Raw genomic sequence first — 19359 nt, 5'->3', positions numbered from 1 at the left:
TCGTGACCCCATGGACCAGAGCACGCCAGGCACTCCTGTCTTCTACTGCCTCCCGCAATTTGGTCAATAGGGGTCAGTTGGGGAATGGGGGTATCCTAACACCTCTTGGCATGGGTGGTGCTGTGGTCTAAACCACAGAGTCTAGGGCTTGCCGATCAGAAGGTCGGCGGTTCGAATCCCCGCGGCGGGGTGAGCTCCCGTTGCTCGGTCCCTGCTCCTGCCAACCTAGCAGTTTGAAAGCACGTCAAAGTGCAAGTAGATAAATAGGTACCACTCCGGCAGGAAGGTAAACGGCGTTTCCGTGCTCTGCTCTGGTTTCGCCAGAAGCCTCTTAGTCATGCTGGCCACATGACCCGGAAAAACTGTCTGCGCACAACCGTTGGCTCCCTCTGCCATAGCTGTCAACTTTCAGATTTGAAAATAAGGGATCAGCAGCCTCGATAATAAGGGATCAGCAGCCTCACCTGTCCCGGGGACAGTCCACGGGATATCTAACAATCCGAGATAGCGGCGGGAAACAACGCTGGAATAAGGGAATTTCCCGCAAAAAAAGGGAAGGTTGACAGCTATGCCCTCTGCCAGTAAAGCGAGATGAGCGTCGCAACCCCAGAGAAGTCCACGACTGGACCTAATGGTCAGGGGTCCCTTTCCCTTTTTAACGCCTCTCGGCACCCTTAATGAACTACACTTCCCAGCATTCTTTGTGGGGGAAGGTTTGGCTGCGTTAAAGTGGCCTGGTGATAGTGCTTTAAATGTATAGTGCAGATGAGGCGTTATATAAGCCAGGAATCGCCACTTCAGGTTCCTTCAGCCCGTCAGTGGAGGAGGTGAAGAGTTTGGGTTACAACCTGCTGCCATGGCTTCCCTGCGGTCAGGCGGGCACAAGCTCTTGGCACCAGGGTGCCCTTCGCTTCGTGGGTCAGCCTTTCGGGATCACAGGAAAGGTTAATCTGCCGTCTAGACGACTTTGCCAAGCCCTTGGGTGCCCGTCCTTGCCCGCGCCGCCCTGAAGCAGCGCAAGGCGGCAGTGCCAAGCCGGAGTTCGGTGGGGGGGGGGGAGAGCAGCGCTTGCGCCAACATCCTCCCCTTTCTCTCTCCCCCCCCCTCGCGCCGCTTTGGTTTGCGCTGCGTTCTGCTAAAAGGCGCGCAAAAGAAACAGAAGGGGGGAAAAAGTTGTGAGGCGAGAGGAACGCAAGGAGACGCGCCGCGCGCGCGAAGAGGGAACTCGCCTCTCTCTCTGTGTGTTTTTTTCCAACCGGGTTTTGTTTTGGCTAAATTTCCCCCCACTTCCCTCTCTCGCGAGAAAGGAAAGAGGGAGGGGGGCTGTAAAGACGCCGCGCAGACGATACTTGAAGAGGTTGGGGGGGGGGAGAGAGAAGGGAATAGAGAAAAAAAAAGAGGGGAGGGGAAAAGGAGGAGGAGGAGGAGAAGGAGGCGAAGGAGGAGAAGGCAGACGGGGGAGAGCAAGGAAGGAAGAAGGAGACGGCAGGCAGCGCAAGCAGTGCTGGATGCAGCGGCCACGGCTGGCAGAGCAGCCCTCCTCGCACTACCTCGGCCGGCAGCAGCAGCAGCCTCAGCAAGAGACTCTCCCGTGGGCGCAGGTCCTTCAAACCTCCGAGGCTCTCTCTTTGAAATCAAACGGGGGTGGGAAGAGGGGAGCCTTGAAGCCCGTTCCCCAGAGGTGTCCCTCAAGTGACAGGCGCCTCCGGGAAGACGCTGGCTGCCTGAGGAGAACTTTTGGCGCGGGGGCAGCTGCTCGGATGCTCCGGCGAGGCGAGCTCAGCTGAGGAGAAGGGCGCCCGGCTCGGCGCTCCCCCGGGGGGGCGGGAGGCGGCATGCCTGGCCAGAGAGGGGCAGCCAGGAAAAGGGTGGCGGTTGTGGGAGTGAGCCTGTTGCCGGTGGCGCCGGGGCGATGCTGTCGCCTCTTCCCCCCATCTAATAACGGTTCCTTTTTCTCTCTCCCTCTTTCCTAAGCTAGCCAGTGGAGAGTCTCTGCTGAAGCCGAGCTGCCCCGGGCGCGGAGGAGGCAGGCAGGCAGCAGGCGAGCCCCCTTGCAGCGGCGCGGGCGCGATCCGAGTGCAAGGAGGGCGGGTGGAAAGCTTGGAGGACGAGGAGAGGAGCCGCCGCCGTCGTCGCCACCACCGGCAAGATGCGGCCGGCCGGGCTGCTGCTGCTGAGGTTCACGCTGGGATTTATTGTGCTGCTGGTCGCCTGCTCTTCCCCTCCGGGCGGAGGGGCTGCCGAAGGCAGTTTGGAAACGGACGTGGTCGCCGCCGCCGCCGCGAAGGAAACCAACAGCCGAGCCAGCCGGTCCAAGAGGAGAGGGCAGGCGGGAGGCGCCGCGGGGCACGATGCGCTCAAAGGGTAATTGCCTGGAATGAGGCGCGGGACGGGTGCCCGGCCGGTGCGCGGGGAGGGAGGGGAAGGGGACGGGGACGGGGGAAGAAGTTGCCTGATACCGAGGCCAGAGTGTTTGCCAACCTAGCCCGGTACCGTCTGCTCTGGCTGGCAGCTACTCTCCAGAGGTCCTTCCCCACCATCAGCTCGCCGATCTTCTTAAAACTGCGTTTGAATCTGGGGCTTTCTTCTGCATGCGGCTCCTCAGCTAGGATGCTAGACTGCTCCGGGTTCACTCCTTGCCTTGCATTAGAACACATGCTTTGCATCCAGAAGGGTTTGGTTCCAGGCAGCTTTACCACAAAGGATGTTAGCCATGGTGGGAAAGACCTTTGGAAGAGTTCCTCTGTGCTAGATGGTCAGATCCCCATGCAATGCAAAAGTGAGCTTGGCAGCACTCCTCTTCTTCTTCATCTTCTATTTTTTTCTGACATGAGCTGACATGGGCTAGAGCAGGGGTCACTGCCGTACTACAGCTCCCATCCTTCTTGACCATTGGCCATGCAAACTAGAACCGGTGGAAGTTGGACCTCCTTGTTAGAATGAACCCATTGGATGTGACAGGTTTCTGTTGGTTATCCTGAGCTGAACCCTGGAAATACAACCTAGCAAGAAATGATTAAAGTTGCCTGGGCAGGCACAGGTTCTTGCTTTCTCTGTTCCACTGTTGTGTTGTAGAGTTGTCCCTACGTTCTGGTAATTAAGGAACTGTACCTCAGGGATGTGCTTTGCAGGCAGAAAGGAACCATGCCCAACCCCTGGAATGTCCAGTTCAAAAGGATCAGGTAGCCGGCAACATGAGAGACGACCATTGCCAAAAAATATTGGGCTACATAGTCTGACCTGGTATAATGGAGTTTCCTGTGTTGATTAGGGAATGGGCTTTATTCACAAGGACTGTGAAGGTTGGGGGATTGCTGGAGAAAACAGATCCTGGTGTACCTTTTGGGTGGATAGTGTGGGGAGAGGTTGACTGGTATCTGGCCCACCTAGTGTGTTGCTAAGTCGTGCCACTTTCCCTTGCTTTTGAAATCCGTAGAGAACTCTTGGTTTAAAGCAGGAGTTTAGCTCCCCACAACATTAACTCGTTTTTCCACTCTTGCCTGTGGACATACACAGCCTAATTCAGAAACCTGCTTTGCCAGCAAATATATTTGAGGGGGGAGCAGGGTATGTACGTGTGAATGCTTAGTACACTGGTGCAGTGATATTATAAATTGCTCTGTTGGCTTAATTGGGGAACAAGATAGCTCAGATAGATGGTTTTGCCTAAGTAATAACTCCCTCCACACCTACCAACAAGCTACTCAGCGACCAAACTATGGCAAGAGTATACTGGCTCATGACCACTTTGCTCCTCCCTGGCACTTTTATCTCAGCACAGCATGGCACCTTAGCCAAGTTTAGCTTTGCATGTTGCCTCAACCTGGAATCGTGGTTAATCTCTCTCCTAAACCACAAGCCAAGAACTACAAGGACCACAGTTTTGGCTTAGCTGCCAAATTGCACTGAGCGAAAAGAGCTGCGGAAGAGCAAAGTGGCTGCGATCGCCTCCCTGGAAGCCAGCGCTTTCATGCTAAACCACGGTTTAGCTTGGCCTTACGTTCGAACGCTGCTTCTAAATGGGACAGGAGCTGGGCAACTTGACACAAATGTTTAGTGCAGATGTATTGGTTGTGTGGGATACGTTGTATCCTTTGAGTAGCTCTAAGTTTGCCAGTTCCGCAGTCATTTTAATGTGCACCTCAGCTGCATATGAGTGACCTTGTGCAAACCTTCCTCCATCCAGGTGGATTGTGCCCTTGCATTGGGAATTAATCTTTTTCCAAACTGGGGTAGCTACTGATCCTGGGGTTGGTGGTCAGTAGCAGATGCTGCTCATCTGACCTGCTGCATACTGGGAAGTAGCAGGCAAGGGAGTGGGCAGTTTGGTGCTGTGGAAACCTACTGGCAAGAGTACCAGGAGTGGCTCCATAGTATTTTTGCACCTGCCAACCTCACTCTCTCCCTCCCCCCTCTACCTCCTGGTAAGCTGTAGTGATGCGACCAACCCAGAGGTCAGGTGAGTGTCAGTGCCCCACCATGGTGGGTGTTCTTTTATCCCTTCTTTCTCCTTCAGAATGTGCCTGGGCTCACTTGCTAGAGTCAGCTATGGCTAACTGTTCCGCCAGCAGCTTTGGCACCTCATTCTGTTAATTTGCCCTCTTGTTTATCTTGCTTAAACTCTACAGTTGCAATCCTATGCAAACTCGCTGGGACTGGGATAAGGCCCCATTAAACTCAGAGTGACTTATGTATGAATGGACACGTGCTGTAAGTGGCTTGCATGTGGAACATCTAGATTGGTGGCAGTTGGTGGATGCATCCTCATTGTTCTGTGTTTGGAGGCAAGAGAGGAAGGGGTTGACTTCCTTTATTTGCAGTGCCAGAACAGGGAAGTATGATCTTGCAGAGCATCAGTGGGTGCTAATTGTTTGTTTGTCTGTTTTGCAAATTTGACAAGCTAACTCAAAGCAGAGATGGCTTTTTGAAGAGGGGAGGAATGTCTCTCTGTGTGTGAGTGTGTGTGTGTGTGGGAGAGAGAGAGAGAATGTTCAGTGTGTGTTTCATGTAAAATTTCTAAAGAATACAGTCTTGACTAGCCTTGTGACCTCATAAGACTTTACAGTTTGATCAGAATTGTGAATTTTGGATTTTTCTGTTGCTGGGGAGGCTGTGATGTGGTGTGTGCACATACAAAGTTAGAGTGCATGGAAATCAATTAGCGTTGACTGATTTAGCCCCAGTGGCGTAGCATGGGGGGTGCAGGGGGGGCCGGCCGCACCAGGCACAACATTTTAGGGTTAGGGTTAGGGGGCGCAAATCCACGGGTTAGGGGGCGCAAATTACTTGCCTTGCCCTGGGTGCTGACAACCCACGCTACGCCACTGTCTAGCCCAACCCCCTGCAATGCAGGAATATGCAGCTGTCCCATAGAGGGATCAAACCTGCAATGTTGGCGTTATCAGCATCATGCTCTAACCATGCTCTAACTGAGTTATGCAGGCTCCTGTGACCCTGGATTGCAATTCCCATCATCCCTGTGCTTTGATTGTGAAGGGCGGAGCTGGTGGAAGTTCGACGTCTGAAGGGCCCCAGGTTCCCCCACCGCTGCTTCATTTTACTCCTTTTCATAGTACAGTCATACCTCGGGTTACAGACACTTCAGGTTGCGTTTTTTTGGGTTACAGACCCGCCGAAACCCGGAAGTACCGGAACGGGTTACTTCCGGGTTTCAGCAGTCGCACATGTGCAGAAGCTCTAAATCGCGCTTTGCGCATGCGCAGAAGCGTTGAATCGCAACCTGTGAATCGCAACGTGTGCAGGCGCGCCACTGTGGGTTGCGAACATGCATCCCGCATGGATCTCCTTCTCAACCCAAGCGTCCACTGTATATAAGCCTATGATGACTGCAGGAATTGCATTCTTCCAGTGTTTTGTGCTCATCTTTTGGTTTTGCCTTACCAAACTGTTTTGCAGTGTTACACGGCTGCACAGGCTAATATTTGGTATGTCCGTGATGTGATGTTTTGCATGAGTCCCTGGGCTGCCTTCCCAGTGCCATTCCTTTTGACTCCAAAGTTGTCAAAACTCTGGCAAGAGGAAGCCACCTTAAGTGAATGTGAAAAATGGTTTAAGCCTCCTTTAAGCATTACCAAGAGGAAACTAAGCCAGGAAGGTTATATTCTTTAGTTGTTTACTTTGCAAAGAGGCAATTGCTAAATATCCTATGGTCCTTGGTTGAAGTAAGCTTTGCAGGGATGCCTGAATTAATTTAAATCTGCCTTTCGCACACTAATTTTAATGGAGCTTGACAGGATTATAGGTAATAGGTTTCATATTATAGGTAATAGGTTCAATTACAACGTAATTTTAGGTTTCCCTGTCTCTTCTTTTTGCTCCTTTTCTGTTCCTTTGTGTATGTCCTGTACTGTTTTTGTGGGTTTCTTTTAGCTCAATTTAAGAATACTTGCATTGATTAAGCAAGGAAATAGAACCAGTATGACGTAGTTTAAGCAAGGAAATAGAACCAGTATGACGTAGTGTTGAACCTAGAGACCTGGGATGCTGGGCTCCATATTGTGGGATGTGGAACACAGAGCAGTCAAATACAACATTCCTAGAGTGGACATAAAAAGGTGATGTCTGGACCAGCCAGTCGGAACTTCCTGTTTCCTCCTGGGCTGGGACAGACTTCCTCTGCACGTGACCAGAGGTGGGCGTGACCTCACCTGGACAGGTAACAAAACAGCACAGGGGAGGCAGCCATATCTCTTTTTTTAAAAAATAATAATATTGCTTTTCCAACAATTTAAACACTACAAAAAACAACAACAAAAAAGAATAGACAATACAATACAATGCAAAAACACTACATAACACTAACACTAACACAAAACACTAACACATTACACTAACAAAACAAAACAAAAGCAATTTAAAACACATCAAATAATTTCAATATCTTATCTTTCATTCACTTATTTCAGCAACCTCCTCACACCTCCCTTTTTGTATTCCACTTCTGTTAATTATTTCAGCAATTCCTTTCCATCTTCCTCTGTTTTCTATCCTAAAATTATCTTAACATTCTGACCTTATTTTTTCCCTTTAATATTCTATTAATCTATTTATACTTAATTCCTTATAACATTTCTACTAAAGCCATATAACTTCATTCCAACATTCTTCTAACATTCATTAATTTTGCAGTATTTCTGTAAATAGTCTTTAAACTTTTTCCAGTCTTCTTCCACCAACTCTTCTCCCTGGTCTCGGATTCTGCCAGTCATTTCCGCCAGTTCCATATAGTCCATCAACTTCATCTGCCATTCTTCCTAGGTGGGTAAATCTTGTGTCTTCCAATACTTCGCGATGAGTATTCTTGCTGCTGTTGTTGCATACATAAAAAAAGTTCTATCCTTCTTTGGCACCAATTGGCCAACCATGCCCAGGAGAAAGGCCTCTGGTTTCTTCAGGAAGGTATATTTGAATACCTTTTTCATTTCGTTATAAATCATCTCCCAGAATGTCTTAATCCTTGGGCATGTCCACCATAGGTGAAAGAATGTACCTTCAGTCTCATTACATTTCCAACATTTATTATCGGGCAAATGGTAGATTTTTGCAAGCTTGACTGGTGTCATGTACTATCTATAAATCATTTTCATTAAGTTTTCTCTTACGGCATTACATGCCCTGAATTTCATACCTGTGGTCCATAACTGTTCCCAGTCAGCCATCATTATGTTATATCCAACATCTTGTGCCCATTTAATCATAGCTGATTTCACCATTTCATCCTGAGTATTCCATTTCAACAACAAGTTATACATTCTTGACAACTTCTTAAATTTTGGATCTAATAATTCTGTTTCCAATTTTGATTTTTCCACATGGAAACCAACTTTTTTGTCCAAATTGTATGCCTCCATTGAGGCAGCCATATCTCTTTCTGACTCCATTCCTGAGATGCTCTCTTGGCTTCCAGCAGCAAGTCTTATTGGCACGTGGTCCTGGTGAAGAAAGACTTAAGATAGGAATGGTGAAGCATTTCACCCCAAAAAACCCCAGAGTCCTTTTTGTTGAGGATAATTCAGATGGAAATTCCCAGGTGTCAGAAAAGGTCTGTGTTTTGTTAGCCCCAAAATGAAAAATGAGCGAGGTCCCAACTAAAGAAGAATGGCAACTTAAACTGATGGAATATGCGCAGCTTGTGGATCTAACATATAGAATAAGAGAACAAGAAGAACATATGTTTAAAGAAGACTGGAAAATGTTTATTGAATATATAGGGGGGAATAGTGTACACTTGAAAATGTTGGCAGCATTAAGATAAATTCAACAGTGTAAATAAGTTTTGATGGATGTAATAATGGAATACTGAATGGCTTGGTTTATATAAAATATGCAGGGATTTTTGTTATGCAAAAGAAACCATGGAAAGAGAAGAAGGGAAGTCATTGATATTTTAAGGTTGGTTAAATGAACGTTCTAAATTGTAAAACAGAAAATTTAACACACACACACACACACACACACACGATAGGGATGGTGAACCCTGTGGCCCAACAGATGTTGCCTGACTACAACTCGCCTCATCCCTAACCATTTGACAGACTACCCAGGGATGATGTGGGCTGCAGTGTTGCAGGTTCCATATCCTTGCCTAGTCGCCTTAGAAAGGACCATAGAGTTGGAAGCAATCCTTGGAATCATCTAGTCCCACGCCCTGCAGTGCAGGAATATAAAACTGTCTCTTACGGGGATGGAACCTGCAACTGTGGTGTTATTAGCACCACGTTCTAGCCAGTTGAGCTATCCAAACTATGCCATTGCTGGTTGCTTGTGTCTGGAGATCCTGGGATTGAGTGGCCTCATGGAAGCAGTGTCAGCAGGCACTCTGTGCCTCTTTATTTCATGGTATAGGTGGACACTAGAGATAATGTTGAGGACAAGCAACAGGCTTGACTCCCAGGTCTATTGTAACCTCCTGTCCCCTTTTAAGGCTTGTCTGTTGTTAGTCCTCCCAGAGAAGATGAGCCTGCGTTTGGGCACGTTCATTGGCAGGTTAGAATTGAGAACATAAAATGAACCAATGGCCCATCTAGTCCTCTTCTCATAGTGGCTGACCAGATACCCACCTGTGGGAAGCCTCCTAGCACTACTGCCCACCTGCCCAACTGCCACCTGTTTATAGCAACAGGTATTCAGGGGGCATAATGTCTCTGGCAGTGAGGCAGAACGTAGCCATTGTTAACTGACTGTGTTTTCTGGATTAGACAATGAGCTGTATTCAGTTTCTAATCCTACTCTGAGTAAACCCATTTAAATTAATGAAGCTAAGATAGCCATTACTACTTTTTAACTGGGCTTGGAATACTAACTTTGAAATACATTTCAACTTAGTAACCTCCTTGACCGGAGCTACTTAACAGTATTAGATGATATCATTAAAATTTCCACAATCTTAACAGAAGCCCTAAATACTTACTAGAGATTATCTTATCTGACTGAACAAAGCTGGAGGTAATTTGTAATGATTTTAGTTGAAACTGACTGCCCAGTTATATTTAATAATATTTTGGGATTGCTTTATTCTACTTCAGCTGTCTTTTAAAGTAGAAGCAACTGTTTAATCAACGTAAAAAAAAAGTTCATGGAAAAGCAAAATGAATAAAATCAACCAGTAAAGGTACACATAGTAAGGTAAAATTACAAATTAAAATCCACATCAACCTTTGTATGTCTTGAGTAAAAGGTGAAAGTACCCCTGACCATTAGGTCCAGTCGCAGACGACTCTGGGGTTGCGGTGCTCATCTCACTCTGTGGGCTGAGGGAGCTGGTGTTTGTCCGTAAACAGCTTCCGGGTCATGTGGCTAGCATGACTAAGCTGCTTCTGGCGAACCAGAGCAGTGAACGGAAGCACCATTTACCTTCCCACCGGAGTGGTACCTATTTATCTGCTTGCACTTTGACGTGCTTTTGAACTGCTAGGTGGGCAGGAGCAGGGACCGAGCAAAGGGAGCTCACCCCATGGCGGGGATTCGAACCGCCGACCTTCTGATCAGCAAGCCCTAGGCTCTGTGGTTTAGACCACAGCATCACCCGTGTCCCTATGGCTTGAGTAGGGTTGCTCAAATGGAAACGTTTTTATTGCGTGCTGGAAAGAATGCAGAGAATACACCTGCCTATTGACCATTGGGCGTGTGTGTGTGTGTGTGTGTGTGGAGAGATCCAGAATGTAGAAGCTGGCTACACTAAATATTGGGTCCTTATGAGTGCAGAGAGAACATTATGTGGTGCTTTTAGAAATGCCAGTTCTGCCAACGAAAGTGGTTGAGTGGTCAAATATGGGGTGCGGTGATCCTTTAGGTAAACTGGTCCCAAGCTGTTAAGGGCTTTATATACTAATTCTAACACTTTGAATTTGACCTGCTAACAAATTGGCAGCCCGTGTAAACCTCTGAACAGGGATTTGGTGTGCTTGACTCCTGTCAACAACTGTGCAGCATTCTGCTCAAACACCACTTTCTCAACCAAGTACAAGGGAAATCTTACATAGAGCTTGTTGCCATAATCGAATATTGAAACCGGCGAGAAATATCATGAATGAACAATATTAGCAGTTACAGATACAGTGAGGATGTGTTGCATAAATCAAAGTTAAAACAAGATGAGAAAGCACAGGGTACAATTTGGCCAAACCCATCATATCTAAGGCCCTACACTTTTCAAAGGGCGGTGGGGAGGGCAGTTTTGAGAGTGTGCTTAATCCCCCTTCCCCACTGAAATCAGTGGGTCTTTAAAAAATGTTTTGACTTTGTATCCTTCTCAGATTTTGCAAGAAAATGCATACAACTCCCCCCTCCCAGTCCATTCTTCTCCAAAGTACAAATATATTCCGAGACCTAAGAATTACAGTATAAATCATTAGCAGATGCGGGTAGACTTTTGTTTTCATGTAACTGTAGTTTGGATAGAAAGAGCAGCGGGTGGATTGGGGGGGGGGAAGTAGACTCCATCTGTTTTTAGAAAGTTTTCTGACTTGACTCTCAAGCATATGAACAGAAAGAGCTTCTTGAAACATTTCAGAAGAATAAAAGAGTTTAAATCTCATGATTGTTGTGTGTGCTTTTTTAAAAAAACTGTGTCAAATCTGGTTAGGTTTTTTAAACCACCTTGCAATGTGTAGTGCAGAATTACTGAACTGGTGTTCATTTGAATATTGAGATCTCATGACCCAGCATTTTAAGCCCTGCTTTGAAGCAGGGTCTTCTAGATGGTATGGGCTAAAAAACCATCCTGATATAGGGTTTAGCTTTGTATGCAGGAGTGCCAACTTGGCCCTGCAGCCGTGGGTGCCCAGGGCCATGGGTGCCATGCAGCGTGCATGGCTCTTGCACCAAAATTTGTGGGTGCCTGCCCAGCCTCTTCATGGGGAATTCTGTGGGTGCCCAGGACCCTAGGGGGTTGGCACCTATGTGTGAAAGGAAGATGGGGAGGAGATATGTGAGTATAACAACATTACCCTGGAACCGTTGTGGAGATCTCAGCTTGTTCACATGATTGATTTTCCTAATATATCCTAATATAATTGTGGCAAATATAGCAGGTTTGTTGCTTCCTGATGATGTTACGTCCGCTTCATGTTACGTTCTTTCAGGTTACGTCCCGGAAAGGGGTACTTCCGGGTTTCGCTGTCTGCGCATGCGCAGAAGTGCAAAATGATGTCGCGCGCATGCACAGAAGCGGGGAATCGCAACCCGCGTGTGCGCAGACACGCTGCGGCGGGTTGCGCTCTTTTCATGTTGCGAATGGGCCTCCGGAACGGATCCCGTTCGCAACCAGAGGTACCACTGTATTTCATAGAAGTGTACTGTAGAATCTGTAGAGGCAATGTTGTTTGAACCTCTTGTCCACGTGAGGCAGATTGTCGCTGGACTACATCTCCCATCATTACCATGACTATTGGCCGTGCTGGCAGGGGCTGATGGGAGCTGTAGTCCCAACAAGATTTGAAGGGCCACAGGTTCTTCATCACCAATGTGCATAGTCATGGTTAGATAAGGAAGATTCTTGCAGCAAATGGGCTAGATTCCAAATTTATTTTTTGATTTAATATTTCCTTCCATGTGTTGCCTACTGAATTATCTTGCAGGATATTTGAATAAGTGGGCTAGTATCATGAAATGTGATGCAGTAAAATGAGAACTCCTAACTCTGTGTTTATCTCTATTCCATTTTTACACCATGGAGCTCAAGGCATAGTAAGTACATCATTCCCCTCCTCCATTTTATCCTCACAACAACCCTGTGAGGATCACCCAGTGCGCTTCATGGCTGTGAATTTGATTGTGTATCTTTCTGGTTCATCACTCTAATCCTGGCTTGTGAATGAGCCCACAGATGTTACTTGCTTTGAGGATTTCTTACTAGCCTGTTGAAAGTCTTGTAGGTCATGTTATTTCATTTGGACTAAAAGAATTGCCTTCTGTCAGCAGACTGGAGGAGGAGGAATTAACTAACCTGTCGCTCTTGCGCTAGCCTGTTAACATTTCCAGTCTGGTTGTGGAGGAAGGGGCTTTTAAGTCTTCCTCATCTGCCTCCAACTCTAGATAAAGCCTGGATTTTGATGGCGTATTCAGCATTTCAGGAATTGTGTGTGTGTGTGCAAGTGAGTAAGTGAGTGAGTAAGTAATTACACAAATTTACTATCCCCACGTCTGCCAAAAAGACTTGGAGTGTGTTGTGAAATTTCTGAAGTCAGAGGCGAGTCTCATCCAGTGGTGACAGGCTGTTCTTCAATTCCCTTCATAGTTTCTTACCTTTCCTATGATTTGCAATTAAGGTTAAGCAAAAATGCAAATTAAGAAAAATATCATTCATATTACACTTCTAAAATTCATACTTATCCCGCTTCTCTCTCCAGAAATGCAATTTGAAATGCAAGCTCCTCTCCCTTCTGTGGTTCAAATCCCACTTGATTTGTTAAGGGCTAGTCTCTCAAATATCTCAGTGGTAACTCTAATATCCCAGTTTATAATTAAGGCTTATGGGTTTTTTCATTTCCAACCAATATTTACCACTAAAAGCCTGCTTGAGAAAATCAGACTTACCATACTGGTAAATATTGGTTTAGGCGGGGAAAACCTCAAATGCTCTTTTCGTTCAGCTTCTGGCTGGCACACCTGGCTGGCTGTTTTCATTGCTGACAGTGCCACGCTATGTACCCAGGCAGAGTTAGATGGCAAGATGCCTTTGAAACTGGGAGCAACATGTGAAGTCAGATGAATGCCAGAAAGGTGCACTTTCTAACGCGACTCCTGCGTGTTGCCAGTGAGCAGCTTATCAGGAAGTAGCCTGCCTTTTATGACATGTGCTTCCAGCAGGCAGAAGAATTCAAGAGAACATCAGCTCAAAAAATCCAGCAGAAAAAAGAAAAGAAATAAACGTCAACTCCTTGAAATTGCCTTATGGATAATCAAATAGCCACATATTTGCTAGGGGTGCATACTGTGTTTAGATAACTAGAATGTTTGGATAACTGGGTTTTTATATTACCGGTATGTGCATTTCGTAGTATGCTGTTTGCCAGTCCTGGGTCTTACTGAGGCAATTGTATATAGGATCAGAGATCCTGGGGTCAAGGTCAAGCATTTATATTTATCATATTGATTTATATCGTGCCTTCCCCCCAGATTGGGACTTAAAGTGGCTTACACAAATTAAAACAACACAGAAGGCTAAAAACATATAAAAGGTCATAGTTTAGCTACTTTTTAACTATAACTATATAATTATATTTAACTATAATTTTATAAACAATAATTAAAACAATACAAAAACAGATCTGTTAAAACAAAGATAGTAAAAACAGCACAGCACTACTTAAAAACAGCCAGTACCCAAATGCCTGTCGAAATATAACAGTCTTCAGCAGCCGGTGCAAGGACAGGAAAGAGTGAGCCAGTCTAGCTTTTTCAGGAATGGAGTTCCAAAGTCCGGGAGCAGCCACCAAGAAGGCTCTCTCCATTGTTCCATTTCTGGAGGCTCAAACTTCCTTTCCTTGTTTTAGATAAATTCCTCATGATACTTCAGGGGCAAGGTTCCATACTGTCTCGCATTCCGGTCCTGACCACACCCAGACATACCGGTACTTAGCTTTTGCAGGGTAATTGCATCATGTTCCTTCAAGCCCATGTCCTGAGACCATTGGGCTGCATCTCATGTAGTGCCGAGTTAAATTTTATTTATTTATTGAATGTATATCCTGCCTTTCCTCCCCAAAGGAGCCCAGGTGGCAAACGGTCTACAATTTAAAAACGAAAACAAAGCAAAAGCATTCTAAAACAGAGCCAAACTGTTAAGTTGTGGGCGAACATATCAGACGACACAGCGATTCTTCCAAAGCAGCTCTTTATTTGTAAGCTGGAACAGAACTGAACTGAGGAGCTCAGTCAGCCTGCTTATATAGAGCTCCACTAGAATGCAACAGTAACCATTTTCTGTAACTAGCCAATCACTGAACGTCACTTTCGATCCTTCATTTGCATAACTATCTACAGTATCCCCCTGCTGGCCCAGGGTGAGAACTTCAGTACATAACACAAACATACAAATCAAAAACACCTAAAAGCAATTTCAACCAAAAGCGTACCTTCATCCAATGCTCTTGAGGTAAAGTCAGGTAGTGGTACTTGTTGTGCTGGCAGAATTTTGTTGCACAAGAGGAAACAAGTACATTTACAGAAGTTTCACAACACGCTTCTGCTAGTGCAGGTGGCAATGGATTCCTTTGTTGTTCAACCTTTAAACTCTGACATCCCTTAGTGCAAGGGCTGTTGCACTAGCAGACCACGAAGGATGGCTATGTCCTGTTTTCTCCAAGGAGGCTTAGTGCAATACAATACAGTTTTGATTTTTGCAATACTGCCTTTCTAGCCTGCCTCGATTTTACGAATGCTGTCATTGAGCAACATTTGAAACCACTACAGTATTTATGAATCAGGATCTTTTTGTTCTGTCCTTGGCAGCAGGCCGTCCAGCAACATGTTTCTTTTAACCCTCGTGTTCACTTACTACAAATTGTGACTTGCTGCTTGTTTGTGTTGCATACATCTCACTTGAGCATATTTGTGGGTGCAGCTAGGAAGCAGAGTTCTGTCAAACTAAATCTGGCCGCTATTATGTCTATTTCGTGTAGCAGAGCTACAGAGTTTGGTCATCTGCTTCCACATCAAAGCCAATAAAAGCTCCATGCTTTATAGCTATCTGGGTTCACTAGAAATATATATATAGAGAGAGCATAAATAGCTAAGTGGTAGGGGAGGTGATTCCTTCGGGAGCTTGGAACACAGCCCATTAAAATAAAAAAGTGGCACAATCCTATGGATGCTTACTTGGAAATAATCCAACTGCATTCATTGGGACTTACTTCCTTGTAAGTGTTTGAGGGAATGTTATGTCTACCAATTCATATATCCCACTGAGTGTGGCTTACTCGTACTAAACCTATTCTCAGTGTCAGCAGGTATTATTAATGGACATAAATGACAAATGACAACTGTCACAAATTTGTCAGAGATATTGTCTAACTGGTGGTTATATAATAGTCAATAGTTGCATTTATTGTGTGTGTATAAAAAATAAATAAATCTATGGGTTGTACCCAAGCAGTACCAGTGGAGTTCATTTGGCACAGCAACACTTTCATTTCCTCTCCTCCTCCTCCTGTGGCCCCCTAAATCATCTTTGGAGGGTCTCCACAACCATCAGGATCTGATTTTGAAGGGGTGGGGAGCTGTAGTGGAAAGACAAGTTCTAATCTGCTAATGCATGCCGCTATATATCCACTTACTTCTTTCCAATCATCTGTAACGGATGTGAGTAACCTTTGGCCCTCCAGATGTTGTTGAACTACAACTCTCACCATCCATGGTTACTGACCATTCTTCTTGGGGCTGATAGGACGTACTTTAACAGCATCAGGGGAGGCCAAGGGCTCCCCCCATACCTGATCTATAAATAAAGCCCAATCTTCAAGGAAAGTCTCAACTGCATATAATTTACCTTCGTGAGTGTGAAGTGCTTGCTTAAAATTTCTGTGCATTTAATCTGTAGAAACTGATTTGGAAGATGAGCATGGAGGGGCATAGTTCAGTAGAACACATGTTTTACATGTGGAAGATTCCTGGTATGAGGCTGCTTTCTGTGTACATCCAACATGCACATCCAACACTGCAGAGGATTATACCCCTCACTTTATTGTTTTTGTTATTATTTATTTAATGTATTTGTATCCCACCTTTCTCCCAAGCTGGGATTTTATGGTTTAAAAGCGTAATTCTAAAATACAAACTAATAAACAAAATAATAGTTAAAATACATCAAAACGTATTTAGGACCACCAGTTAAGACAGTTTGCCCTGGTAGCGTTGTCAGTGATCAGCATTGTCTGCACCTTGATTTCCAAAGGCCTGTCTGAAAAGGATTGTTTTAGTTTGCCTGTGAAAGGGTAGAAAAGAGGGAGCCGATCTAACCTTTCTTGGGATGGAATCCCACAATATGGGAGCAGCCACCAAAAAGGCTCTTCCTTCTGTCACCACCGACTGTGCTTCTGATGTTGATGCAACCAAGAGAAAGTGCTCACTTAAGGATCTTATCATCTGGGGCAGGTTCATATAGGGATACGTTTTGCAAAGATCATAAGGATCCCTGGATTCAGCTACGTTAGTAAAGAGAATTCATTTTATATGCGTGTGACACCAGATGGCACTGTGGAGTCCTGCCTTTTGCCAACGTGATTTCCCTCTTATGAGGTTTACAACGCGTTTTCCTGAAGCGCTTTTTTGATGTGTCTAGATACAGCCTCTGTCTGTGAAAATGAGGTACTTTCTATTTAATCTCTTGATGAGGAAATTCTTCACTTATCGGAAGATGGCATGGTAAGCCTAGGATGGTCCAAGGTTTAGTCATCAAAAGCTGCCCAGAAAAGCCCTGTCAGATCAGATGAAAAACACATCTAGTCCAACATTTTCTTCTCATAGTGGCATAGTGTCAAACATGGAACTGATTGTTGTATTGGCGCATGGAGTAGCAAAGGAACTCGCCCCTAGGAATTGTGCTGTTTGTTTCCCACTTAAAGTGAGAATGGCACCCCTCTGTCAGATTGTACGAAATCTTCCCGTTCCAGCAATGTTGGGAAGCTTCTGTAATATTTTGCAGAGGTCCCCCTGTGTTGAGTAAGATCAGTTACCGTATTTGGCCATTCTCAGTGTGATCGAAACTGAGGTCAGTAAAGTGTTTGGCGTTGCTGCATGTCATTTTGAATTCCTGACTTTTATCCAGGCCTCACAGCTGCAGAATCCCCAGTCCATCTGCAAAGCTGTTCTGCTTCTTATCCCCGCCCCTCCTGCTGAATTAAGGCAGGATGCTGAAATAAATATATTCTTAGTCAAGGGCTTGAGTGTTACTTCTTGGGCCTGTTTGTTATTAATGGAGCAAAAAGGTAAATAAGGAGGGATTAAGGGCACAGGAATGGGACGCGGGTGGCGCTGTGGGCTAAAGCCTCAACGCCTAGGGCTTGCCGATCAAAAGGTCGGCGGTTTGAATCCCCGCGGCGGGGTGCGCTCCCGCTGCTCGGTCCCAGCGCCTGCCCACCTAGCAGTTCGAAAGCACCCCCGGGGGCAAGTAGATAAATAGGTACCGCTTACCAGCGGGAATGTAAACGGCGTTCCGTGTGCGGCTCTGGCTCGCCAGAGCAGCGTTGTCACGCTGGCCACGTGACCCGGAAGTGTCCCCGGACAGCGCTGGCCCCCGGCCAATAGATGTGAGATGGGCGCACAAACCCCAGAGTCTGTCAAGACTGGCCCGTTCGGGCAGGGGTACCTTTACCTTTACCTTAAGGGCACAGGAGGAACAGAGAGGGGGTGAGTGAGGACAAGGGAGAAGGAAAGCAGCAATGGTTATGGGATGGCCATTTGCTTCTGACTGTCAAATAGAAGGACCATTATATTATTGGCCCCAGCTTACCATTCACTTGCACTGTGTAACTGGAGAAAGCTGAATCAACACTGCTAACAGAAGCAATCTACTTTGAGATCCATTGAAATGAACAAGGCTGTTGGAATCCTGTTGTTCTGCCTGCCCAACACCTGTGTGTATTTCAATAGGACAGGCTAGAAATTCTCTCAACAGCTTGTATTTTCTGCATTTCTTGTGTCATTGCTTATTTGAATTAATCTGTATGGAACGCAACTGATGGAAACTAAGCAAAGGGTTCCAAAAGTGACCTTACTAATGACTTGTAGAACAATATTAATGCCCACCAGAAATGCCTTGTCATACTGTTACAGGCAGATCAGTGTCCACGATTTGAACTTTATATTTTATTTATTTTATCTGAAATGTTTTCCGGCTCACTTTCATAGCAGGAAAAAAGCCCTCCCCCTGGGCCTCTTGCACAAAAGCGTAAGATTAGGGAACACTGTTTCAAATGACATAATGTAGTGCATAACATCTTGCTATTACTGTATTTTTTGCTCTATAGGGCGCACTTTTCCCCCTCCAAAAATTAAGGGGAAATGTGTGTGCCTCCTATGGAGCGAATGCAGGCTCCTTGGCTTCAGCGATAGCAACGCGAAGCCTCCGAAGCACCAACCCCTCTCGCTCTCCAGGCTTCAGGGATAGCCGCCGGAAGCCTTTGGAGCGCAGCGGGAACTCACGCTGCGCTCTGAAGGCTTCAGGTTCCTTTCGCTGAAGCCGGGAGAGCAAGACTCTCCTGGCTTCAGCAGAGAGGGAGAGCTGCGCAGCGCCCCTTCAGCGAAGCAGGAGGAGAAATGGAAGGGGCTCTGTTTCTCCTGCCGCTTCGCTGAAGGGGCACTGAGCAGAGAGGGGGAGATATTTTTTTTCTTTTTCTCCCCCCCCAAAAAAACAAGGTGTGTCCTATGGTCAGGTGAGTCCTATAGAGCGAAAAATGCAGTATTTTGTTTCCTTATATACTTTCAGGTGTCGAAATACATAAAATCACAAGATCTTGCGACATGTCTAATCAGACATGTTTAATTGTTCCATTTCAGAATGATAGCTCAACAATATCACAATAAATTCAACAAATAAAATTGAGGTGAGGGGTTAAACCTATTGCAAGATTCACAGGGATGAGCAATTCAGAGTGCAGTAGGGGTGTCAAAAACGACATTGCCAAAGGGGTTGCCATATGTCCAGATTTTCCTGGACGTTGCAGCGATTTCCGGACAGTTATGTCCTGGAAATTCTGAATGTATGGCAACCCTAGGGTGTAGTAGATCTTCAGCTGAGTTGGGACATTGCAAGCTCAGGTGGGTTGAGGTGATGATCCTGGCTCAGCTGAAGATAATCTGGTGTAACTTGCACTTCCTGCTTCAGGCAGGGCTCAGCTG

General features: G+C 46.0%; 1 protein-coding gene across 4 annotated transcripts in view; it reads left to right on the top strand.

Annotated features, from left to right (window-relative positions):
* The first annotated feature begins 1412 nt into the window (after positions 1–1412).
* FBN1 (fibrillin 1) overlaps positions 1413–19359 on the top strand; it is a 217779-nt gene continuing 199832 nt past the window's right edge. The window contains exons 1-2 of one of the 4 annotated variants that reach the window (XM_082198201.1): positions 1413–1601; positions 1979–2364. In XM_082198201.1, the coding sequence (XP_082054327.1) occupies positions 2150–2364 (215 nt within the window). In that variant the 5' untranslated portion in view covers positions 1413–1601; positions 1979–2149. Of the gene's footprint in view, positions 1602–1974; positions 2365–19359 lie in introns of those variants that run through there. The other 3 variants (XM_082198200.1, XM_082198198.1, XM_082198199.1) reach the window with 3 other exon arrangements.

Source organism: Podarcis vaucheri (genome assembly GCF_965113315.1).
Source record: "Podarcis vaucheri genome assembly, chromosome: 14".
Taxonomy (NCBI): domain Eukaryota; kingdom Metazoa; phylum Chordata; class Lepidosauria; order Squamata; family Lacertidae; genus Podarcis; species Podarcis vaucheri.
This window is presented reverse-complemented; position numbering and strand designations above follow the sequence as displayed.